Consider the following 26214-nt stretch of genomic DNA (forward strand, 5'->3'; position numbering starts at 1 on the left):
CGGGGGCCCTCCGGGGCCTCCAGCCAGGGCAGGAAGCCTGGCTGGTAGCTGGAGTGTGGCTCCGGCCAGCCAGGCTCTGGTTTTGGACAGCACGCACTGCCGCCACATGCGCTGCCCCGCTTTTTTTCAGTGGTTTTTTTTTTACCCCAGGATCACAAAAAACTCCTTGTTCTTCTGCATGTGTGGTGTGTAGCACCGTAGACGAGCCTGCGGCACCACATACTCAGTGCCATAGCAACAGAGTTTGGTGCTCAGGGCAAAGCCCACAGTGGCAGCCTGCCCTTGCCCTGTGTGCAGATCTGGGGGGCACATGACCCGCCATGCTTGCCTGGGAGTACATGCAGTGGTGGGAGCCACCCTTCCCCTGGCCCCATGACCCCCCAAATGAGCTGCTTGAGGCTCTGTCCTGCACCCTGCTCAGGCTGGGCAGCGCCTGTTAGCACCCCTTTGCTTTGGCGCCCAGGACGGTCACCCTGTTGCCCACCCGGCACTGCACATACTGCATGTCTGCGCTCATCTGGACCCAGCCATATAGGCAGAAGGATTCTGCGGGACACCCTTTCAATTCAATGACAGCAGTTCTATTAGAGACTGACTAGATAAAGTTTAGACAACAAATACAGTGTAGCTTAAGTGAAAGTCTAATTTAGTTTAAAAAATGCACGGCTCACAGACTAAACTATTGAACATATCTGATACAGCGTGCACAGGGTGAGGACCGACACTCATGTAAGGCACCAATCATTCAAAGTTTCACAAGTCTCATTGCACAGGAAACAGACAACGGAGAAATGGAACACATTTTTGCTGACGGTACTTGCAATGTCAGAAAGGACTTCCTTTGGTTTACAAAGCCCAGCTGCGTCTTGGATGAAACACAGCAAAAGGTTGATTAAGCTACTATGGTTCTGCAAATGTATGGGTTTGGGTTGTGACAGGACCCAAAAATGGAGTTGACCAAACCCCATCACTAGCAGGACAAAGACCCCCAGCATCTTATGCCCAAATAGCTGAGTGTCTAGGGCACTTGTCAAGAAACCAGAGGGTTTGTAAATATTCTCCTCCCTGCTTTTCTTTACAGAACAGAGTTGTTATATCACTAAATATATGCGTGCAAGACAAAGTAGTGCTCTCGAGTCCAAACCAGATAAGTCTGACCTACTTGTGGTTAACAAGCAAGCTAAGGGGTGTAACTGAGCTTTGATGCAACAGATCTTTACATCAAAATGAAGATAAATTTGACAAGCTCCTTTCCAAGGTAAAACAAATGGGAAGTGATACTGACCTAGAAATTCCAATGCTCCCTATTATCAAACATCAGTAAAACCAGCCAAAGATGTCATCTAACTCTCCAGGTACAGCATTTTTAAAGACAATTTTTGTTCAGTTTCTTCTCAGTTACAGATGCTTTGCCTCTGCAGCTAGATGATATATTTGGACTGTCTAGCAAAGTCAGCTTGAAGTCTTACATCTCAGCTTCCTTTCTATATAAGAAAAATGCACCTACTGCTAACTTCAGTCTCCAACCACTATTTATGTATTTGTCTGATGAGAAAGATTTAGATCCAGATTTACAATAATGTTGAGGCACCCAAATGTGCTGATAGGCATTTAGAGGGACTTATGCAACGCTGAACTGCATCTTTAAGGTTCTAAATACCTTTGCAGGTACCTCTTCTGTAATGAAAGCCAGCACTGGATGGAGAAGACAGGCACAGAAGGAGGCCACACACACATCCATAAACTCAACATAACCCCGTATTTTTTCTGATTGCCTGTGTTCTTAAGAAGCGTTGCTATTTGCCTGTTGCCACCAGGGCATCTTCTTTTATCGCTCTTGCTTCCCGAAGAAGTCAGAAAATATCATGACTGAGAGCCATTTAAAATTAGCAGATGCATCAAGAGCCGGCCCCAGACATTAGCAGCCTGATTGAAAATCCAACTGACTGCTTTGCGAGTCTGCCAAAATCCTGGAAAAATACTGTTTGTCTGAACCATTAGTTATAGAGCAATTACTGCATTTTATACTCCCAGCTAATTTCCATAGCAGTTTCTTCCAACCATCCTCAAAATTGTGGATCTACTAAGATGCAAAGGAAAGAGCCAGGGCTGGAACCCGTTAGAGTGAGCGAATGGGAGCACTGGGGAAATCATCCTTCTCTTCAAAAAACAATAGGGGGGCTCTGTTCATAGACAGAAACTGGCTTTGGGATGAAATGTGCAGAGTGATAACATTAAGCTTCCCATGGGCTGCTCCATTAGCAGCCACAGCAGAAAATACGTATTGATTTACAACCTGCAAGTTTCTCGCAAGCTGAGATAAGGAATTCCAAAGCAGCGGAGAGTGTCAACCCAACAGAGAGGTTTGCTCCAGAAAGTCCTTCTCTCCTCTCCCTTCAGTTAGCAGCTGGAAGCTGTCAGCCTTAACATACAGGTAACCTTTCCCAGAGGTCAAGAGTGGGTTAGCTTAGCTGAACTGCCTCATGATGCTCAGTAGAGAGACTCCTCTGCAAGGTCCTATATCTTGAGAAAACCTGGGAAGAATCCAAACAATTACAACAATCTCTGAAAGAAGCCTGGTGGCTTGTTCTCTTTGTCCACTTGCTGGTTAAATCTAATGCCCAACTTCTTTGCAATTCTGCCAAAGGACTTCATAAAGGAACGGGAGTGTCACCTTAACACACTGGTTCCCAAACTGTGTGTTATGGGTCGCAACTGCAAATGGGATCACAACATCGGCAGATGGGGCCGCAATAAATGTGCCCCCTAAGATTTCTGCACCCATAGCAGGGTGTGGGGCTGAAGCTGGGCCGGACCAGCTCTGGGCAGGAGCTGCCTCTGCGGCCTAGTGGGTGGGACCCACTGTGGGAGGGAGTGCTGCACCAGCATGGCCAAGGTGAGGCATGGCACCAGTGTGGAGTTGTGCCCATGCTGCTGCTGGGTGAGCAGGGGGAGCCTCAGCTTGGCAGCGTGGTGCTCCCTCCCTCCCAAGCCAGGTCCTTCCCACTGGCCCGTGGAGCCCCTGGGGGGCAAGGCATCAGGGTGGGGAGCTCCAAGCCTGCAGCGGGCAGCCTGCATCCCACTCCCACCATGGGCTACGCTCTGGCAGTGCTGCCTGTGGGGGAAGGGACGGAGGGACGGCGGGTGTGTGGGGAAGCCGGGCTCTGCACTTAGCTTCAGCTGCAGCAGCTGCCACCTCCTGTGGGTGATAGTCGGGGCTCAGGAGCTGCTGGGGGGGCTGTGACTTGGGGGCTCGTTATCTTCAAAGCATGGGACCAAACCCTGGAACTCCAGTTCTAATCCTGGTTGTGATAACACCTCGGTTTCTATCCCTTGCTGCTTCCATGGCTATATCTTTAAACCAGAGACAATTCCTTCCTTATAGGTATGTTGACATTTAGAAAGTGCTTTGAACAGGAAAAGGACTCAAGTGCTAAGTACTATTCACTCCCTACAAAAGTGCATTTCTCCCCAGTTCTAAACACCTAAAACATAACACTTTTCCTGTTCAGAACACTTTACAAACATTAATTCATAGATTAAGGCCAGATACTACCATACAGTAACAGCTGCATCAAGTCTGTAACTTTGGTTTGCGTTAGAGAATACCACTTAGAAAGGTGGTCTGGTCCCACTTAAAGTGAAAGAATACCCACCACATCCCAGATAAGTTCTTCCATGTATAGTTACTCTTATTCCACCTTAAGTAAAGAGGTAGTTAGCCACATTAGTCTGAAGTTAGATAGAAGGCAGGGCAGGGTGGCACCTTAGTGACTAACTGGTTCAGAGAGATGTGAGCTTTCATAGATGACCTACGTTATGCATTTCTGAACCAGTTAGTCTTTAAGTTGACACCCTGCACTGCCTTCATCCAACCCTAAGGTAGGCAGGTGTTATCAATGTCTCTGTGTTACAGATTAGAAAGTTAAGGCCTGTTTCTGCCAGCAATGCTGCAGAAAGAAGTGAAGTACAGTGCTAGCATATGCAGGCCCAGCTACACATTTGTGTACACAGTGGAAAGAGGGAGGGAAAACACCCCTCCTCCTTATCAGCTCCAGCTGCCAGAATCCATGCTTCCCTGTTAGGTGACTTGACATTGCAGAACATATTGGAACCGGTGAGTTAGAACCATTTCTATGTTTGCCACAGTTCAGCCATAGATAAGAAAACAGGCGAGAAAGTGGCCATCAAGAAGCTGAGCCGCCCATTCCAGTCTGAGATCTTTGCCAAGAGAGCGTACAGAGAGCTCATGCTGCTGAAACACATGCAACACGAGAATGTGAGTACCCACTGCTCTGCATTTACCCAGAAAGGGGACCTCAAGGAGCAGCTCCCGAGGTTCTCAACATTTGAATCATTGCTTTGCCCAAAGATGAAGAGTGACCCCAAGAAGAAAAACCCCGATAGTGTTCCAAAAGCTGGAGCCAGGCGAGGTTTTCCTGCTAATGGGCATCAAGCTCACCTGTGAGAGCGTCCTCTTTTGAATCTGGAGGACCATGCATTTGCTGTGGTTGTTCAGTCTAGGGTTCTTGTCACCCAAGCACTGCTCCTCCAATGGGGTTGGACTTGCGATGGGCTCCTTAAGATGCCTGTAAGAAGGGAATCAACCCTAAGACTTATTAAAGAAATTCTAAATTCCTCACTTGGAATCCTAAACGGTCACTGACATTTGACTCTTGAACTGAGGTCTGATACAGAGGATGCCTGTCCTCCTATATGTGTGTTTTCTAGGCTTACATGTTGACCTCACTTGTCCTGCAGGTCATTGGGTTGCTTGATGTCTTCACCTCAGCCACCTCTTTCAGTGGATTCCAAGACTTGTAAGTTTGTGGCTTTTTTCCAAGTGTTTTGAATTCTATTATGTTCAGTCATTGTCCAGGACAACTGCAGACATACACTTGAAGGAAGAATAGCATGCCATCCTGAACCACAAGGACATGAACTGATTAAAAAGAGGCCCATCTGAAGCCAGAGATTCCTAAATAAGTCTATACAAGGAAGGTGAAAAGCACAGATCAGATCTAGTTACTAAAATCGCTAAGGGAAACCTAAGCAGCTCATGCATGTCATTTCTTATAATTGAAATAGCAAGATATAATGGTGATGGGCACATAATGTTTGTAAGAAAGAATTACATGCGTTAGAGCAGTGATTTTGTGATGCTGGTGTATTAAAAATCACAATAAAGAAGAATGTTATGGATCAGAACGCAGGCTATTAGAACGGAAAGGGTCAGATTCTAATCTACCTATTAACACTTCAGTGTGATCCTATTCCACCCTGCTCAAGTCCTTGAAAAAATGTTAATGTGCCTACCTTTTAATACTTCATCATCCAAGCCTTAAGATTAAGCTGCAAAAAGCGGCAAGCAGAAGGAATATGGTATGGTGTGGGGATAAATTTGGAAGCCAAGACAGCAGTTTTGAAAGACCCCCTTTAAAATTATTAAGAAACTCCAGACAGTAGGTAGTGCAGAACTGTCTGGATGTGCACATCGCTGAGCTCTCAGTCAACTAAATCAAGACCTTAGAAGTCTGGCATTGCTTTCATTTGAACTTCATACCCTATGAAAACTAGAGTACAGTGAGCGGAGATGATATTCCAAGCTCAGGAGTGTGCTAAAAGTAAATTAATGGAACAGGTAACAACTCTAAGATCCTCAATAGTTGTCTTAGTAACACAGTTACACACACGCAGCAACTGGTCTTATCTTCATAGTGAGAACAAGGCTAGCATGGCTTCCTATGTTTTTCTCCTAGACTGAGGGACTTGTCTTACTGCCTTTTAGCTACCTGGTGATGCCGTACATGCGGACAGACTTACAAAAGATCATGGGACATGAGTTCAGTGATGAAAAGATCCAGTACCTGGTCTATCAAATGCTGAAAGGGTTGAAGGTAGGTGGGTATGGAAGAGCTAAAAGTAAGGATTGGGGTCTAACAGATTTACTCACTGAATCACCACCTCTTTTAAGAAAAGTCCATGCTCTGTATCACCCTTGAGTGGGCCATTAGATTGTGGGCAGAATACCTGATGGCCCATCATCCTTACAAAAGCAGTACCTCTAAGTTTACCCACTGAAAAAACTAAACTAATCCCCACTTTTCTTACTAAACTAATCTGGATCTAGCACCCGGCAATAAAACAGCTTTAGTCTTTACATGGTACCGGTCATGCAATTTCTTTCTATGAGGGCAATTGATTTGCTTTGTTCAGTTGGCTGAAATGCGAGGGGCTTAGCAAAACTCTGCAGGGTGGCAAGAGGCTTATTAGCAAATGCAGCTTCTGTTGACTCCTTCCTTTACTCGCCTTTTGGAGAAGAGAGATGCAATCATTCTCTCAGTTACTCTATGCCAACTGAGACTGACAGGTCCTGGGAGCCTCCAGGAGCAGCAGCCACGGTGCTCCTTCAGCAGAGAGCCTGGCCAGCAGCCAGAGCTTGGCTCCAGCTGGCCAGGCTCTGGTTTTGGGCAACATGTGCTGCTGCCACACGTGCCAACCTGGTTTTTCCCAGGGCCAAAAACACTCCCTGCACTGCAAAGTAGCAGCACGGGGAATACCAACATATGTGGCACATATGGTATGTGGCACTGCAGATGGATCTGTGGTGTTACATACCACACATCTGCACTTGTCTGAACCCTCTAGGTTTTTCTTGGGAATAATGTATGTGTTTGTACACATAATATTGCGTGGAACCTCACAGCATCCTTAAAAGGATCTCGTGGCAACCCAGGTTGCTATAGTACCCTGGTTGGAAATCACTTTTTTAACCACTGAAATGTTGAGATATTATATGAATACATCCCACTATAGGACTTTCATCTGAACCTCTAACAGCACTTTAGAAGCATTAGTGAATTAACTTCATAACATCTTTCTCCAGGTCGTTATTATTTCCAGTTTAGAGTTGGGAAAAATCTATGTAGAAATTAAGCGATTTCCCAAAAGTCATGTAGCACATCTGTGAAGAATCTGGTTAGAACCTGTATTCTGGGTCCCAATCATGTGTGCTGGGTGCTCGAGTCCACCTCCTAAATAATCCAGAAGAACCAAAGACTTCCCTGTGCTCACACTCCTGCTCATTCAGGACTCCACCTAGCCAGTTGAGAAGTTTGAGGCTGAATGTCTATAACCGATTTGAACACCTTTCACTCCAGACCAGATATGCCTCTTCTTCAGGGCAGTATTATAATTACACCTATTATGAGGAATTTAATATATGGAATAGGTTTTAGCTACCATTTTAGCTTGCCATTTATCTTTTAGCAGCAGTTGTTTTTCCTCCATAGCTGTGATCTGTACAGTAGAGTCACAGGATTGAGGGCACGGGTCTTGGAGAGGAAGAATTCAAGTTGTTTTGGTCTCAGCAGGCAGACTCCTGCTTGTAACATGTGTTTCTCCTTTGGGGAAAGGAAAGATTTATTGGCTGGTGATCACACTGTGGCTTCCCTTTTTATTGCAGTATATTCATTCTGCTGGAATCATTCACAGGGTAAGTCCCTGTGCTTCATTACTCTAATTTTATTTCCGTTCAGAGAGAACCACAACTCAGCCATAAAGTTAACAGCTTCTGCCGGGTCCCTGAACATTGTCTTTGCCTCCCTAAGTACTCCCTAGACTAAAACCCCCTTCTCTTTGGCTGTCTCATTTTATTCCCTCCTGCCTTATGTACGCCTGGCTTTGCTCTAATATCTCAGCAATATTTCGATAAAATGTTACATTTTGTGACACTCCTTACATGAAAGAGCTCCAGGAAAGAAAGGTCCTTGTAATTTATATGGGTGCTGAACTTATCACATTGGTATCTTGGGTAGTGAGTTGCAATCCAACGTGTTCTGACTATTCTGATTTTGTCTGTCTCAGGACCTAAAGCCAGGCAATCTGGCTGTGAATGAAGACTGTGAACTAAAGGTAAGAATAAAGGTGCCGCTTTCCAGCCTGTGAGAAATGTAGCATATCGGATAAGTGGTGAACTGCTCCAAGTGCATGAATCCTGGCATTAATGCATCTTTGGGGCTCCTATTACATTCTGAGGCCCGATCCAGTGCATTTAAGCACATGGCAGTTGAAGTCAGAGCTTAATATACTTGGTGCTCAATGAACTCCTGTGGTTAAAGTTACACATAAACATGTGTACCATTTTAAATGAGGGCCTGGGCTTGGAGTGAACATCCTGCCATGGTGTAGTTACTACAGGTTTCCCTCGCCAACCACAGTTTTGAGTATCCATGCTTCAGAGAAGGTGGGGTACAGTCTGAAAATACCCCCCATGGCCTCCCTGGCCCTGCTCATGCCTTGCACTCCCCCCTACAGCCCCTACAGCCTTGCTGGTGCCCCTCACCGCCCACCCACAGCCCCTGCTCCCCCAGCCCTGCCGGTTTTGCCAACCACAGTAACTTTCAGGAACCTAACTCCCGTGGTTGGCAAGGGAAACTTGTACTATGCTGAAGTTCAGTGACTTGCTAAATGCATTCGGTGCCTTACGGTTACTTATATACCAGGAAAATGACCTGTAGATGGTAACTACAGTCAACCACAGTTCTTCCTCAACTTCCATCGACTAGGGCTGAAACAGACTGGTTACAATTGTGGACAAAGGCATTTTCAACACCTGTTACAAAGGGCTTGTTAGAGCCCTGGTGGATTGAAAGTCTGGCATGCTTTGTGTAATGAGTGTTAAAGTGACTTGGCCCCATCTACTCCAAGGGTCAAGTCAGGTCAAACCGTGTTCAGCTCCATTTGGAGGAAGAGGCCACCTGTTGTCAACAAGCTAGATATGCTGTCACTGGCCCCCAAGATGCTTGAGCATGCAGGGCACGGGGGAGTCCTGTGAACAAAAAGAAAGGCAGTGGTTCAAGAAAGGCAGTGATCTTTCAGACCTTATACGCTGCGTACTCCCTTGAGGCAACACCTAGTTTTACAGCCTACTTGTAATTCCCAGTAGAATTAAGACAAACCTGTTATCTCGCTGAACTATACCCTGCGTGTCGCCAAGGCAGTTACAGTTGCATTACTATCTGATTGGATCCACTTTCTTTACTCATGGAAATAGATTCACGCACAACTGCGGGATTTTTCTTTCCCTTTTCCCCACTCCCCCTGTCTCGCTCCTCCTTTGCTGAGCTGTAGATCTTGGATTTTGGCTTGGCAAGACATGCAGATTCTGAAATGACGGGATATGTGGTGACACGTTGGTACAGAGCACCAGAAGTCATTCTGAACTGGATGCATTACAATCAGACTGGTGAGTTAAATCACTTCTGCTGTGGCTGTCTGGGAATCAGCACTGGGACCCCACTTGAAGGCTGGGAGCAATCTCACACAATCCTCCATCTCCCAATTTAGTGTTTTTAATTCCTCCTCATCAACGTATCTTCCATAGCAGTTATGAAGCTCCCTGCTAGGAGACAGTCTCATCTGGACTGTTGCCCAAAGCTTTTGCCTTTGGTACAGCTGAATTCAAAGGTAGCCCAAAAGGAACATGTGGCCGTGTCCAGATGAGCGTGGACACGAGGTATGTGGCACTGCAGACAGGTCTGCGGCACCACACACCGCACATGGAGGAATTCCCTGCGTTGTTACCTTGCAGCGTGGGGGAGCAGGGGGTTGACCCCAGGAGATCCTGGAGTCAAAAAAACCCACCCCCCAAAAAAAGCAGGGTGGCACATATGGCAGCAGTGCATGCAGATCCAAAACCAGAGCCTGACCAGCTTGAGTCATGCTTCAGCTGCTGGCCAGCCTCCCAGCTACAGAAGTGCTGTGCCTGCAGCTCCCCGAGGCCCCCATGACCCTTGGTCAGGTTGCAGGGGCCAGCACAGTTGCTGGCCCCAGCCTCCCCTACCCCACCCTGGGTAACCTGCTGCACGCCAGAGCGCATGTGGCACAGGTGTTCCCTGGGTACAAGTAGCAGTGGCATAAGGTGTGCAGCTGCTACTTATTCCTAGAGAAACAAATGCCCATGCTTGTCTGGACATGGCCTGTGAGGGCCATGGGTAGGAATAAAACCAAGGAAGGTCCATCAGAGCTTGACAACCTATTTGGCTAGCATGGAGAAGGCACACCAGTTTCACAGCCAAAGGCAGACAAAGGGGTGATGTGGCTGGCATCACATCCAGCTACCTTTGGTTCTCACCAGGTCCCCATTTATACCTGGGTTAAAAAGATGGCAGCCTTTGACATAAGTCTAGCTTGAACTCAACGCACCAAACCTGTAGCAAAACACCTTCCGCCACTCAGATACCATGCTCCTCTTAGCAACTCAAACTAATGGCTAAATAATTCAGCAAGGGTTGTAGTCCTCAGAAGCAAAAGACCTCAGTTGCAACTATTTCTTCCCTAACCCTGCTTCATTCTCTCTCACGTTCCTCTCTGCCTCTCCCCGAATAGTGGACATCTGGTCTGTTGGTTGTATCATGGCAGAAATGCTGACTGGGAAAACACTGTTTAAAGGAAAAGATTGTATCCTTTCAAAGTGCTGCAGATGAATTGGAAACCTGGGGAGCAACCAATGGAGATGCTCTGGCTACATGCAAATGTGCTGTTCCAAGTATGCAAGGGTGGAGGTACCACGGAAAGAAGTGCAAATGTGGCTTACTAAAAAGATAAATCCTGTCCTGTGTCCTATGGCAGGCATGATGTCCCTGAACACAGTAGGCTCAGTGGGTTCTCTTATGTGGGGAGAAACAAAGCAAGATGGGGGGTGGGAAATCAAATGGCACAACACAGCTCTGTGGGGACTGCTGGCACCCAAAGATGGAGGGGTTGGCGCAAGCCTTGTGAACCCAAATGCTCCATTCCAAAATCTTGCAGCAAGAGATTGCCACTGATTTGGGGGTACTGCAGCCCTGACTCTGCTTTAGTAGAAACAGAGCCAGTAGGAACTAAATTCAGGCCAGGTCTGTATACAAAGTTTTATCAGCTATGTTGCCATCAAAACAGTGGGAAAGAAACAATGTACCAGGCACCCCTAACTGCTGGACAACCCCCCATCTAGATGCAACTTGTACCAGTCAGAGTCCTTTTGCTGATACAGCTTAAGTACATTGTGAATGTGGTTAGGTATATCAGAATATAACTCCTTTTGCCAGTATAAGTCATGCCTTAACTAGTGGGCTATACCAGTACAGCTATAGCTGCTAAGCCCTCAGCCTCCTTAATCCTCACCGACTTTCCCAGCCTGTGCACTTGGGCTGATAACTGGGTCCAGGATTTGCTCCAAAGTGTTCAACCTTTAACTCAGCCTGCCAGATCTAGATCAGCTGACTCAGATCCTGAAAGTAACAGGGCACCCAGGAGAGGAATTTGTGGAGAAACTGGAGGACAAAGCGGTAAGAAAAAATGCACAGGACCAGTGCTTTATTGCTGAAGGCATTGCTGGGGAAGCTATGGAAAGATAAGTTGGTACCACAACGTCTTTGCAATGTGCATGGGTGCAGTTAGTAACAGAACCCTTTCTAATCATGCAGCAACATTACCCATTCTCCTGAGATGCGGGAAGAGTTCCCCTTTTGCCAGGAGGTGCTCCTGGAGAGGACAGGTGTGGAGCAGGGACTGAAGGTCAGGACTCCATGGTTCTGCACCTGATGTTGATTCATTGTGTGACCTTGGACAAATCATTTCTTAATTTCATTTGTTGCCACCTCACCTCAGTCATCTTCAAGCCTAGGTTCTTTCTGTATCCCCTTGGGTTGTTGTGGGGCTCACCGGTGTGCGAGAGCAGCTCTTCACGAGAAACAGGTCAAGGAAGTGTGGAGCCTGAGATACTGCTCCCTTAGACACAGACCTGGTAAACTTTTCTGGTGTACCTTTGCAATTGTCCAATTCAGAAAGACTGCAGACTGTTTTTTCCACCTCTCTTTCAGGCAAAAAGTTATATCCAGTCCCTCCCTAAGATTCCTAAAATGGATTTGTTTCGGCTTTTCCCGAAAGTCAATCCTCTGGGTAAGTCATCTTCATGCCACTTTCTCTCATGCCACCTTCACTCCGTGATAACTAAAGCAGGTTGTTTCTCCTGAGGGTTTGCTGTGACTTCTGCTTCCCCCTCCCCTTTCTAAAGCTCCCTGTCATCTAACTGCTTGCTGCCCTGCTGCCCATACCTCTTACAGGGAACCAGTGATGCCTCTCTCAGTCACTAGCTTTTGTCAGGGGGCTGAAGGTATTTAGTCATTAAGTGGAAAAAATGATTCTTTAGTGGCATTAAAATAGCATGTTTCTGCTACGCTTGCCTTTTGTATTTGGTTTTTGCTTAAAATAACATGCCCCATAACTTTGGGCACTTTTTAAAAAGCAAATATTTCCTGGAATTTTTGCCATGACTGTAAAGTCAATGTTAATAGCAAATGTTTCTCAGATCTGTAGGTCTTGGGAGGGAGAGTGGGGGTTTGTGCTAAGCACAAAACACGAGTCATTTTGCAGAATCCTGTGATGTCTTGTTTGAGCTCACTTTTTCCTGCAGTCTACAGAACGTAGTTTTATAATAGATTCATAGAAGCTAGGGTCAGAAGAGACTTCAACAGATCATCGAGTCTGACCCCCTGCCTGGGCAGAAAAGAGTGCTGGGGTCAGACGACCCCAGCCAGATGCCTATCTAGCCTTCTCCTAAAGACCCCCCAAGGTGGGGGAGAGCACCACCTCCCTTGGAAGCCCATTCCAAATTTCAGCCGCCCTTACCGTGAAGAAGTTCTTTAATAAGAAACAATTAAAATGAAGCTTCTGGACTTACACAGGATAGATGCAAGCATGCGAATGAAAAACAATCTTGGACCAGTCTAGTCAACTCTTCCCCTAAATTCAGATATTAATAGGTTTGCTAAACTGAAGGTCACTTGTTTGGAGGGGTTGTTCTGGGCAGCAGTGGTGGTGGTTATAGTGGGAAGGGTACAGTACCATACTTACTGTGTTTTAAATGGAGTAGATTGCTCCTCCCTTCAGAACTGATATACAGCTCTCAGCATACAACGCTCGCTCTGGTGCCAAGCAGCATGGCTTCTTGCCTGGTGGAGTATTACTTTTATGTAATACTCCTTTAGGCTGCAGGTCACAACTTCATCTGGAATGAGGACAATCACCCATCATACTGCAGATTTCTGGGCTCCATTCGGCCTGTGGAATGAATGTAACCATTTCTGACTTGAGTTGCCTATAGCCAAACTAGTGCTTTCACATTAGTACCATTTAAGTCAAACAAATAAATAAGCAAGCTCACTTTCTACTGTTTTCCCTCAGATTTAAGATCCAAAGCAACGAGAGCTGTGAGAGGGACCAACGAGAATTACATTTTCTGCTTCAGTCAGGTTTAACCAGGGAAAATATACGAGTGAGCTCTTAGCTGTGTATATCTCTAATATACACAGCTCTTAGCTGTGTATATCTCTAATCCTGATATGTACCTGGTTACTATATTTTCATGGTGTACATTTTGAAAATGAAGCTTCTCCCCCAGTGAGCTGTTTATCCTCGCAGGTCATAGATGAGGAAAGAAAAACCTTTCCCAAACTGAAAATAAAGTTAAAAAAAAGGCAGCAGTTAAACCTAATGAAGCAGTTAAACCCGAAAGGAAACCAGTCTGACAGACTAGTTAATTTCTGAGTTTCCTGCCTTCCTGTTTGCCAACCCAAGTATAGATTACTTTACAGATTACTTGGGTTGATAATACTTTGAGTTGAGGGGTTCAGAAGCAAATTATTAAAACTGAAAAAAAGTTTATCTTTAAATTACTGTTTGTTAGTTATGTTCTTGAAGTGCACTTAGCTTCAACAACGCCGTTAGTTTGGTGGCAATGTCACACCCTAGTCAGATCTTCAGCCTGAGGGATCAACTATCCACCACTGATTCATTGATTTTACCACTTCTACATGTTCTACATGGATGGGAACACCTATTTTAGGAAAGTGCTACCCATTTGACTTTTGGATGCTGTTTCAGGGTTTACATTCCAGACATCCTAACCTCAGTACTATTGCTCTATTCATCTAGCAATATGGCTTTCTTTTTGCAGCAGTGGACTTGCTTGACAAGATGTTACAGTTGGATGTGGAAAAGCGTCTTACAGCCACAGAAGCTCTGGCCCACTCATATTTTGACCAGTTTAGAGACACAGAGGAGGAGACAGAGGCACAGCAGTCCTATGATGACACTCTGGAGCGTGAGAGGCTTTCAATAGATGAGTGGAAAAGTACGCAAGCAATTTAACTTCTTTGGGTTGCCATCACTCCATCCATGTCTTAACGTCTCTGCCCCCCAACCCCGGCTGCCTACATACTTAATATGCCAGGTGTCACTCCCATCTTCTTCTTGTCCCCTGCACACATGTTGACAATGCAGAGCGCCACTCTCTGTCCTTTGCTTTGGCTTCTGCACCTGTAGAAAATACTGTTTGCCTGCATCTTTCCAAACAACCTTTTTGTCTCTATATTTTGTCTTTTCTCTTCATTTCAGTGTCCACATGCTGAAACCTTATATCTGGACTCTGGTCCTCAGCACAACATTGCTTTGCCCTTGAGGTCACATTCTTTTTAGCATCCTCTAAATCAAGTAACACACTACTCATATCGATTATTATTCTGCTTGTTTTGAAGGGCATATTTACACTGAGATTCTCTCCTTCAGTCCAATTGCCCGGAAGGACTCCAAGAGGCGGAGTGGTATGTCATTGTCATGACTGCAGTCACTGGGACACCTGCAGTTGGGGCTAACCTCCCCATGCTGGATCATAAAGAGGATGTCTGTTGGGATCTGGACCACATCCCATCCAAGTCAAGAAATACCTGGCCACCTGGATCTTTTGTGTGTCCTGAGCACAAAGTTATTGACTGTGCGTTGGACTTTGTTCCGACTGAAGGGAACTGCACCTGAAACATTGAACAGTACCAAAGATGAATGGCTTCTTTTAAAATACCTACATAGGAGAATTTTGCCTGGTGCTTCTTGGTTTTCCTGCTCATTCACATTTTTTTCCATTGACTCTCCAGTTGATTTCAAGTGTTCTGATATTTCAGTGGTTCCTTCTCACTGTTCCCTCCATTTACCACCCACTTCTTTTTCAGCACCCCTAGAAAAGCAGTTTGGACCCTTGTAGATAATCACTGGAAATCAGGCAGGAGGAGCCTGGAAAACAGCCAGTGGTCCTTTGGTTAGAGAAGAACACAGGAAATCAGGGTTCCTGGTCTCTACTCAAAGCTCGGCCAGTGACTTGCCAGGGGAACGTAGGCAAGAAGCGGTCCCTAATTCTGAGTCCCTTGATTACTGGGTTTCCTAATTTAGATAGCTAGACCTAAATGCAAGCACCTAAATCAAAGTAGCCTGATTTTCAAAAATGTTCTGAGATCATCTTCAACTTAAGAGTATTAGATCACTGCCAAGAATAATTACTGTATCTCCATCAAATGATGGTCTTATTCTATAATAAACTACATTGGTTAGTAACCAATATAAAAGTATGTTTTGGTTTTTGAAGTAATACCTTATACAGATGTAGTGACAAAAATTGGTGTGTTAAAATGAATGTTTAACAAGTTAAAATGCAGTTGGCAGCTGGCAGCATGGAGGTACCATCTTAGCCATGTCAAATGTTATAATGTAGCAACAAAAATTGCAGGCAAGAGAACAGGTTCAGGTATCCTTTGGTAAGTGTTTTAGTGCAGTAATAGTTATCAGTATAGAATATCAAAATGAAACTGAATCATTTTGGGGAGGGGGAGAGCAAAAGGCAACAGAACCAGGAATGATGAAATTCTGCTAAATAGGTCAGAGACTTATGCAATTTAGCTTTGGCCATGTCTGATTCTCCCTGCTAACTTCTAATGCAGAGAGGTTGCTGAGATGATGTAGTCCTCCAGCCTAGTCACAGGAGTCCACCCCTTCTGGAAATCAAAGGTAAAAATAAAACCAAAACAACCTAATATTCAACCCAAACTTTTGTTGACCCAGTTCCTCCTCTCAGGGTCTCTCCTACATGACCATCTTTAGCTTTTTTCTTGGGCTCAGCTTCTAACCCTCATAGGCTCCAATCAGTCCCTTGTTCCTCATGCTGACATGGACAACTATACCTCCTAACAAACTAGCAGTGCAGAGGGGAGGCACATCCATTTCTTCAGGTTCCCAGCACAGGAACCTTAAACAGATTACTGTGCTTCCCCTATGAGGTGAACTATTCCATCCATCCTGTCCAGATCCTTTTCTTATGTGCTCAGCCTCCTCTCTGATTCCTCTTAGGTGGTCTTTTTTAATTTGGTAATCCCTTCCTAGAGTCTTTCCACTGACTGACTACAGCCTGACCTTGTCTCCAAGCAAGCCTGGCCTAGACCCTTGTACTTTCATTCCCTGTACCTGGACACATGGGTTAAAACAGGCACAGGTGAGGCTGAGCCACAACTCTCTTAAGGGCCAGGTCTTTACATAGTCCTAAGGGAGGTTTAACCTGAATACAGTAGTACAAAATACAGGGCACATCTACACATGCAATTCATGGGAAGCAATAAACTCCAGTATTTACTGCACCAGAGTTTATTATTCCTAGGCATGCCTTTGAATGTGTGCCCAAGACTGCAGCACACTGAGCTGGGTCGGAGCAGCTCCAGCTGGCAGGGGACCCTGGAGATCAGCCTGCCAGCCCAGGGCTGCTCCTGCCCAGCTTAGTGTGCTGTGGAGGGGCTGGCTGGGGCACGAGAATGCTGCCATGCCAGACTAGCTGGCAGGCATCCCTGCACCCTTGAGCCCCAGCCTGCTGGGTCAGCATCTACACGTGTGCTGCTGCACACTAAAAAACTCTGTATTTGCAAGTATTATCCTGCTGCAGTTTATTAGTTTCCTGTGGCCTAATAGGGCTGAATGTGCAGACACTGAGATGTTTACTGTGGAGCTAATTAGCCAGCTCAGCAGTAAACGTCTTGTGTAGATGCATCCCTTGAGAACCAAATTTGTGAGACCAAGGACAGGTTCCCAGGTAAAAAAGAGGAAGCTTCATCACTTAGGGACAAAATACTAGAAAATATATCAGAGGAACAACCAGCATAGCAAGGAAATGAACTAAATAAGCCTTCTCCGTTCTCTATGATCACTGTCCATCTTGTATAGATGTTTTAGCTTGAATGAACCTTTTCAGCAAGAATTTTTAAAAAACGGCAATTAAGAAGAGCATAAAAAGTGGTATATCCCACATGAAAAAGATGATAGTATGAAGATTTTTCTCCCTTGAATCGGTTACAACTATTTTAGACTCCCTTCATGTAGGATTTGGCATTTCTCATTTGTATAAATACATTCAAATAAATTCAGTTTGCCAACCACTTCTTGGCAGTCACAATATATATTGCCCACTGTATGAATTACAGTGCTTAAATGGGGTAAGAAAATGCCAGGTTCTTTCAACAGCTCAGGTAGAGAAAAATGTGTTGAAAGACAGAATTCCAAGAGCTGTCATGAAACAGATATAAAACAGATGCTTTGTGGGTCTCTTGTTTGCAATTTTGGTTTCAGTCCTCATTTGGGAGTGTGCAGGACACAGATGGGCAAGACAGGGATTCACACACAGTAGGACAGCCTGCAGGGTTCTGGTACTCTCTGGGCAACTCTACACGAGATGTTTACTGCGCAGTTGACTTATTAACTGTGCAGTAAACATCTCAGCGTCTACATGTGTGCCCCTGTTAGGGCGCAGAAAAGGAATAAACTCTGCAGCAGGATAGTACTTGTAAATACAAGTACTATCCTGCTGCAGAGGGTTTTTTTATGTGCAGCATAAATTCTAGGTCCGTGTGAGAAAATGCTCGGTTCAGACCACCTGTCTGGATTTGGGCAATTTTGTAGGACTCTCAGATATAATGGTAATAAGAAGAGCATAAATACATAATAGATGTTTTTGTCACCAGACTAACTGTTCCATCATTCAAATCTACTTTCTCAATGAAGCTTAGATTCCACATTTTGGATTTGTCCTATAACGTACTAATTAGTTCAGTTACAGATATAATATACTTATATTTTGCTCGTTAAAATTATGCATGTACTGGTACAGAGGCCAAGACCCTTGGAATGTTAATACATGTGTTACTTTCTCTATGACAGGTTGCATCCACATTTTTAAATTTGGATCACATAGTCATAGAAAATGAGGGTTGGAAGGGACCTCAGGAAGTCACATCTAGTACAACCCCCTGCTCAAAGCAGAACCATCCCCAACTAGATCATCCCAGCCAAAGCTTTATCTAGCCAAGTATTAAAAACCTCTCTAGGTAACCTGTTCCAGTGCTTTATTACCCTCCTAGTGAGAAAATGCTTCCTAATATCTAACCTACACTTCCCTTGCCGCAACTTGAGACTATTGCTCCTTGTTCTACCATCTGCCACCATTGAGAACAGTCCAGCTCCATCTTCTTTCAAAACCTCCTTCAGGTAGTTGAAGGCTGCTATTAAATCCCCTCTTGGTATTCTCTTCTCTAGACTAAATAAACCCAGTTCCCTCCGTCTTTCCTCATAAATCATGTCCCCCAGTTCCCTCACCATTTTTGTTGCCCTCCACTAGACCTTTTCCAATTTTTCCACATCCTTTCTGTAGTGGGGGACCCCTTTCAGCCCAAAACTGAATCACAGTACTCCAGATGTGGCTTCACCAGTGCTGAATAGAGGGAAATAATCACTTCTCTTGCCCTGCAGGCAACACTCCTACCAGTGCAGCCCAGTATGCTGTTAGCCTTCTTTGCAACAAGGACACACTGTTGGCTCACATTCAGCTTATTGTCCACTGTAACCCCAAGGTCCTTTTCTGCAGAGCTGTTGCCCAGCCAGTCAACCCACAGCCTGTACTAATGCATGGGATTGTTCTGTCATGGAGGAGGCAGGGACTGGGTCACTAACATGGAAGCACAGGGTGCCTTGAACCCAAATATTTCAGTTATTTAAATTCTTGAGTCTCTGTGACAGTACTAGTCCCAGCAAGACTGGATGATCTTGGAGACATTAATCTTCATTAGTTCTTTTGAAATACATCCCATGTTGGCTTACATAGCTCGCTCTAAAGCAACAGAACTGTTCTGTCTTGGCCACTTGAATTCAAGATGATGTCATGATCCTCCAATGTTTGTTAGGCCAAGAGATTTGATTAACACTATTATATCCCCAGAAACTAGAGCTTTTTGAGAAATTTCCCCTTCTTACTCCAAGCTTGAAAGTTCTCATTGTTAATATGCTAAACAGTTAATTGCCAGAGCTTCTTAAGTACAATAGGGTCTTTAGGGCTATTTATCCCCTCTTTGCAATGCTACAGAATAAATTTCCTTCTGACAGCCATTTATTTCTGCCTGCTTGAAATATGAATGAATATATTTCACCTCCACACAAAATCACCAACTATGTACCAGGGCCCCTGGAATATGTCACACATTTCTTTAAACATGACTTTGGTTAATGATCATGGTTTTAGAAATGCTAATTGTTAAAACAAAAGTTTATAGAGGCCCTTACAAAAAAGATATTATCATCCGCAGGTTTTGCTCTGAGTGGGGTATAAGTGCACACTTCTCTGTAAAGTATGATTCTCTAATAGGAAACCTTTCTACACCTTTGTTGATAGATGTAAATAGATGGAGTTACTTTGAGTGGAATCTTTTTCCCTCCCGCAGATCAATTTAAAGTTAATACTTATAAGGTTGCTGCAAAGAAGAGTCCAAGTAGTGATGGAGCAATTTTAATACACTTCACAAACTAGAAAGATCTGCATAGATGCATCTAACAGTACCATCAATCAATGGATGAAAAAGGTAATTTTACCCATGTGTCCTTAGAAACCTCTAGCTATCAGGTCCACTATAGCAACTCAGGGAGTCTTTCTAGGACCATAAAGATCATACTATATCTATGTAAATGTTTCTGTTTTGTACTTTAGCCCTTCTCTGCAAATATACAGGTCATATCACTAGAGCTCCTTTGTGACTACTACTGCACACCATTCTCTCTCTGGAAGGCTAGTGGTGTCTAATCTTGTGCAGCTGTTAATACTTCTTGCCAATATATTGTCTGCCCTTGACAGCAACACCGTGTATTTCTCTATTAATCAGCTTTTTAAGCCCTTTCATTTGTATGTGGTGACACTGGTTCATCTACACTACAGCCAAAAGGTGCAATTTGAGCATCTGTAAACATACCTGAGCTAGCTTTAAACTTATTAACTTGGGACTGATAGCAGTATAATTGTGGCAGCATGGAGATCAGTAAGGGCTAGCTGCTGGAGTATTTACCTAGGGTGCCAGATAGATTATGTAGCCTACACCCAACTATATTAGTTATGGAATGTAATCAATTCCACTTTGCAATCTATTGGAGCAGCTTCATATTTGTGGATCATTTGGTTTTGTTTTGGTCACAACTGTCAGGACACAGATGGGAAAAAAAAAATCAATTTTTAAGTGAAGAACTTCTTTATTCTTGAGTCTTCCTAAACCCTAGCACCAGTTTCTCCTATCTACCTTATCTTCCTGCTATAGAAGGGCCCTTCCAGCTCCTAACTTCTGTGAATCTATGTATCTTCTTTGTTTATTTACTTCCCTAGTCATTACTGCTGTACTAATTACACCATTCTCTCAAGGATGTATTTGGTTAGCCGTGTTGGTCTGTGACAAAAAGAAATGTAAAACTCTAGAACTTTGGTTTTATTAGACCAACTAAGAAACTGCAAAAAAATACCTTTATCTGCAAGCTTTTGGGCACACATGCCTGAGGAAGGGCGTGTGCCCAAAAGCTTGCAGAAAAAGATGGGGGGTTTTCCAATTTCTTAGTTGATTTAATAAAAGGTATCATCTCTATACCAAGAGTTCTGGAGTTTTGCACCATTCTCTTGAAATTCTTATACGTATTTTTGCACTACTTTCCCTTGTTGTTCACACCAGTGGTTTTACTCCCCTCAACTTCAAGGCCTTTTTGTTGTCCCCAAAAGTCTATACAACTGTTTGATTTCACCTGTCTTCCTGCAAACTTCTTCACTGCAGGCGACTTGTGATTCTGCTGAGTAGAATCACAAATGAGGAAAACAGTGTAACATAAACAGATACCTCCCAGCTGTGGCCTCTCAGTGCCATTTACTGTAATAAATCTTTCTTGAGAATTAGATGAGGTGTTACTGGATTTCCTGGATGTTTCACATCTGCAAGTTATACTGCGTGTTACACAGAGCAGGTTGCTTATCCTTACAGCAACTGTAAGTCTTTGAGTTGTCCATCAACATGCATCCTATCCTGCTTTAAGTAGGGGGTTGGACTAGATGGCCTCCAGAGGTCCCTTCCAGCCCTAATTTTCTATGATTGTCCTTGAACATTAGATTGGAATATTTCTGGCCTCTCAACATTTCCTTGTGCTATGTACATGCTTCTCAGTGAGGATATTACAAGTGGTTGCAACCTTCCTTCAGTTCCCTAATTCAAAGACCATGTTGCAGAGGGTTCTGACAAACAGGGTTGGAAATAGGCTGTAGGATCCACGTGGACTGCATCTTGAAGAACCATATTTATACTAGGGTAAATGATCTTTTTTTTTTTTCTGAGTGTGAATCCGTGTCAGTGACTAACAAGCACTATTCTGTCTGGATAGTGGGAGCGTGGTATTTCAGCTCTATCAAACAGCAACTGAAGTACTGCCTTTTAGAGCATGGTATCTAACTTGGCTGCTATGGCAAGTGCTAATGTTTAAGAAGGGTCAGTGAGTTGCTCCATGTAGGGGGCTGAAGATTCTCAAAGATGTGTCCAGGGAGTAGGAAGGCTATCACACTCTGCTGTGTTGGGGGTGCTTTCTGGCATACTATTTTATCTGTCATAGGATGGTATGTGCTGTCTTGGCTGAAGCTAAGGCTGTCTGTTATAGCTTACAGGATGGAGAAAAAGATAAATCACCAGAGACCAGATTGGCTTTTGAGTTCTTCAATGTATGTAAAGTGCTTTTGATCTTTTCACTGAACATGTCTGAGTCCTCAAAGGGTAAATCCTCAATCTCAGCATGCGCTTCTCATGAAGAACCTAATTCTTAGAACCATGATGCTCTGTGCAAAGTCATTTCCTCCTTCCGTCCTTGTAACAAGGCATTTAGCAGAATTCAAATTAATTGGAATCTGACAGGGCTGCACCCTGACTGCTTCTGCTATGACCTCAAAATTGCAACCTCTGGGCTGTTAACCGTGCCTTAGTGCCTGCGTGACCTCAGTCCTGCAAAGTCATTATGGGTGCATAGATGTAGTCACAGTGTCCAAGACATCTATCACTAACTACAAAGCTATCTTGGTCACCAGCTGGCCTTATTTTATGTCCTTGAGTTTCTTTTTGCTGTCGTGAAGGAATCTGGCCAACGTGAGAAATCTTTGGGTTTATCTTGTGATTCACGTGTATGTTTTTACATATCTAATACTGTGCAGCATCCTTTATAGAATCCCATGGCACTTCAGGGTGCCATGGGACCTTGGTTGAGAATCGCTGACAGACACACACTTGAAAACATTAATTTTGTTTTCTCTAATATAAGTGATATGATTTATATATTACTAAATGCAAAATTAATGCTATTACTTGACACCCTAAATACATATATCAAATCCCATAATAAATTAGGTCAACTCCAACAAGAAATATTTTTACCTTTAGATTACAAGCCTATGCTTGAAAGCTATACAGATTTACTTTCCTCAGCCCCCACCTCTTATAACATCTGGATGCTAACCTTGAATTCCTGAAATAATCCAAGCGCAGGCTCCTTTGCTTGCTACTCCTATATTTATTTGTTTTAGGTTACACAGCATGTTTTTAGTTTGAACGTGAACCTTTCACGTCAAGCAATCATTCTGCAAAAGTATTTCTGACAGCAAACTAGATCTGTGAATAGCCACTTTATGGGCTGATCTTATTTATTAGAAGCACTGTGTTAGAAATGTCAGCAAGAGGAGCTGCAACATTATCAGAATTCTCTAATAGAGCCTTAGGGCTTTGGATACCTCTTAGGAAGCATTTAATTTCCTTTCAGTGTGAATCTTTGGAAAACCTCTACTGCTGTCTGGAAATCAGTAAGTTTATTTTGTCCCATAGGAAAAAAATAAAGTCTGTTTTTATATTTAACCTTTAAGCAGCCTACATAACAGACTGGGCACACAAATCATTTTCTGATATTCTGAGCATTGTTATAATGGGAGGTATGGAAGAAAAGGAGGAAAGTAACAAATCTCTGAAGAACTCTGTTCACAGCAATATGATATGAGGAGAATGACTACTACAGATTCTCATGGTCTCATCTCATGCCTACCTCAGCTAACAAGGTGAATGGTGACTGATCCCTTCATAGGTCTGGAGAGACTTGGCTGATCACATGCTGATGGTTTTTCCATCTGAGAAGCAAAACAGATGGAAAGGGAAGACTGAACAAAGAGCAAAGTAAACGTTGTGAACTCATTTTCCCCCAAAAAGGACAATATTCTTACACTACTACTTAAGTGCTGATGGATTTGTCTGTCAATGTCACTTCAAGATAAGGTTTTTAGTGTATAAGGGCAAATGTGGTGCGTGTAGTATCTTGCCAAAATCCTCTCCAAAGGGACACTGAAGCATGCCAATTTACATGTTTTTAACAGAGCAGCATGCCTGCTGTTGATTCACATTTTGTTCCATCCCCTTTTGTTAATTGATGAATTTCTCTTTTGGTTTTTACTGCAATCTATCATATAGCAAGCTTAGCACATGTATCTTTATTCCTGTTGTCATTTTTGTTTCATAAAGATGATTGAACCTCCTTTAACTCATTATGTAAAAATAACAAATGAAAACCATGCAAATTTCATTTCCTACTACAGTTTCAGACTTTTGTTGCCAGACACGTTCAAAACAAACAAACAAACAAAAGGAAAGGTGTACATGTGACTGCCAAGAAGTTTTCCAAGGACACTTAGATCACTTAGGTTCTAATCTTATAAAACATCCTAGGTAGAATAAAGACAAACCAGGTTCATTTAAGGCACTTTTGAAAAAAAAAAAAAAGAAAGAAAAACTGAGCACTCACAACTGCAGGTGACTTAAGAGCTGAAAGTGTATATCAACAATATTTAAAAATTTTTTTTTAGACACAAAATACTTAAGTTGAACAAACACCACACACACACACACACACACACACACACACACTTTCAGATTAGCAAATGTAACCGGACACTTAACTCCAAATAGTCCACTTTCTCATTTTTAAGTACAAATATATAGTTCAATCAAGAAGAAAAAATGTGTAATTTGTAAGAGGTGGTGTCACAATTCTGTTTGAGCTTCATTGCCTGCCATTTTTATGAAGAAGTACCATCAGTTTTGTACTCATATTTAAAAAATGGAAAAAATCAACGGAATTAATTCGCACCGTTGGGATTTTGAGATATGCCCAGAATGTTTTTTCAAACAACACGTTAGTTCTGTAGTTATATTATGAAATTAAATGATGGGTAACCTGTTTTGGTGTTACAACATTAATGTCCTCTAGCTTGTAAAGATTTACATACTTAACTCTAGGCCTGAGTAGTCCTTCTGAACTCAGCTGGATTAGTCATATGTTTGATATTAAGCATATTATATAATGTCTTGGTAATATTGGAGCCTAATGTGGTTATAATAAATCAGTTCTAGTTGAAATCTAGACCCTGAGGTGAAGCTAAAATAGAACAACTGACAGAAGTTTTGTACTATCCTTTAAAATTATATGCCAAAAGTAATGAAAAGCCGCAAAGAAAATCCTTTGTAGAAATAAAAGCAAACTTCTGACATAACCAAGGAAAATGAGTTAGGGGAATCAAGTTACTCATAAGTACTGAAAGTGTTTTTTACTTGGTATTTAACATCCCTTCACACCTTAGATTTCAGTTTCAGACACTTGAAACATCTATTTGTAAATAAATTCTTTTTTTTAGTGAAATCAAGTCAAAGTAATTCATTTTAAGCTGATTGTGGTCCTTCTGAAGTCAATGAGAATATTGTACGTATACCATACTTAACCATTTACATTCTAAGAACTTATTGACTACTAAGGAGGTAAGAGAAAGGCAACACATAACCCAGTCCATATTACTGATGGGCTGTCTGCAACTTCCAATATGCTAACATTGACTTCCATGGTGAGGAAAAGGTCCTGAAGTGTGTTTTGAAAATGAATGAAGCTCCCTATGTCAAAGCTGACATGTCTTTGCTTATGCTGCATGTTTTGCATTGTTAGTTAATGCGGTTTCCCAGCGCAGACAAGAGGCTCCCCAAACTAGTCCCTGAATACTAGTGCTTTGCAAATGTGAGCGGTCACATGCCGCTGGATGACCTCTAAACCCACCACTAACCTGCGTCAGAAGAATGTCAAAGTTATCACTGGATGAAACAGGGGGAAAAACAACCCAGAATTGTCTTTACCGTTTCCAGCAAATCCTTTAACAATGCATTTGTGAGTGACATGATATAAAATTACACGTGCTTGTGACTGGAATCTACTTGGCAATGCTATGCACTGCACCCAAGAATAAACTTTGGGAGTTCTTCCGATGCCTTATTTCATCCTAAATTTCAGCTGAAAAGATAAAATTCATGCCTCTTAGTCCCTCTCTGCTGCTGTCCTGTTCCTTATGCAACTCCCCAGTGCTTTCGGAGGCCTCAAGCTTGTGCGGCTATGTGCACTTTACGTGCAGCACTTCAGGAAGCCCCACACATGTGTACGTGTGCAACACTGTTCTGCCCTTTGCTGTTGGTCACTCAGGTAAACAGGAGACAGGGTTTCAAGCTACCTGAGCGGTGTGGCTTGGGGGGGCAGGCGCAGCTTTTGCACGCAGGGTAGCCGAGTTTCTGCAGGCGTGCGAGGCGGCCCTCACAGCAGACCCCTCCGTGCCCGGGGCAGTGTCCAGCCCCAGGCAGACCCCACTGCACACAGGGTGGGGGGGCGTCCAGCCATAAAGGCAGACCAAGTACACGGGGGAAGAGGGGGGGGAGCATCCAGCCCCATACGCAGAGCCCCTAAGTACATGGGGGGGAGCATCCCCAGCCCCTCTCTATAGGGGCATCGCTTCCCCCTGCTGGGGGCCCAGCCTGAACCTCAGACCACTCCGGATGGAGGCCCCCCCGGAAGCGGGGACACGGGGACTGCTCCTTTCCAGCGCAGCGGGCGCAGCTGAAGCCCCCCAGGCTGGGCTGCACCCCCAGCAGGGAGGGGGCTGCGAGGGGGGCGGCGGGGAAAGAG

General features: G+C 43.9%; 1 protein-coding gene and 1 long non-coding RNA gene across 5 annotated transcripts in view; one reads left to right on the forward strand and one right to left on the reverse strand.

Annotated features, from left to right (window-relative positions):
• The window catches only part of MAPK13 (mitogen-activated protein kinase 13), a 29314-nt gene extending 13889 nt beyond the window's left edge, over positions 1–15425 (forward strand). The window contains exons 2-12 of one of the 3 annotated variants that reach the window (XM_006025251.2): positions 4150–4279; positions 4762–4820; positions 5789–5897; positions 7466–7495; positions 7867–7914; positions 9133–9247; positions 10390–10461; positions 11251–11330; positions 11865–11943; positions 14000–14176; positions 14580–15425. In XM_006025251.2, the coding sequence (XP_006025313.1) occupies positions 4150–4279; positions 4762–4820; positions 5789–5897; positions 7466–7495; positions 7867–7914; positions 9133–9247; positions 10390–10461; positions 11251–11330; positions 11865–11943; positions 14000–14176; positions 14580–14662 (982 nt within the window). In that variant the 3' untranslated portion in view covers positions 14663–15425. The remainder of the gene's footprint in view (positions 1–4149; positions 4280–4761; positions 4821–5788; positions 5898–7465; positions 7496–7866; positions 7915–9132; positions 9248–10389; positions 10462–11250; positions 11331–11864; positions 11944–13999; positions 14177–14579) is intronic. The other 2 variants (XM_025206058.1, XM_006025252.2) reach the window with 2 other exon arrangements.
• The window catches only part of LOC102375788, a 25333-nt gene extending 1585 nt beyond the window's left edge, over positions 1–23748 (reverse strand). The window contains exons 1-3 of one of the 2 annotated variants that reach the window (XR_003094433.1): positions 23272–23748; positions 12898–13104; positions 7243–8830 (exon numbers count right to left, since the gene is read on the reverse strand). This is a non-coding gene — a long non-coding RNA (uncharacterized LOC102375788). Of the gene's footprint in view, positions 1–7242; positions 9127–12897; positions 13105–23271 lie in introns of those variants that run through there. The other variant, XR_324030.3, reaches the window with a different exon arrangement.
• Positions 23749–26214: the final 2466 nt, after the last annotated feature.

This window comes from Alligator sinensis, unplaced genomic scaffold (assembly GCF_000455745.1).
Source record: "Alligator sinensis unplaced genomic scaffold, ASM45574v1 scaffold872_3, whole genome shotgun sequence".
NCBI classification, from domain to species: Eukaryota; Metazoa; Chordata; order Crocodylia; family Alligatoridae; genus Alligator; species Alligator sinensis.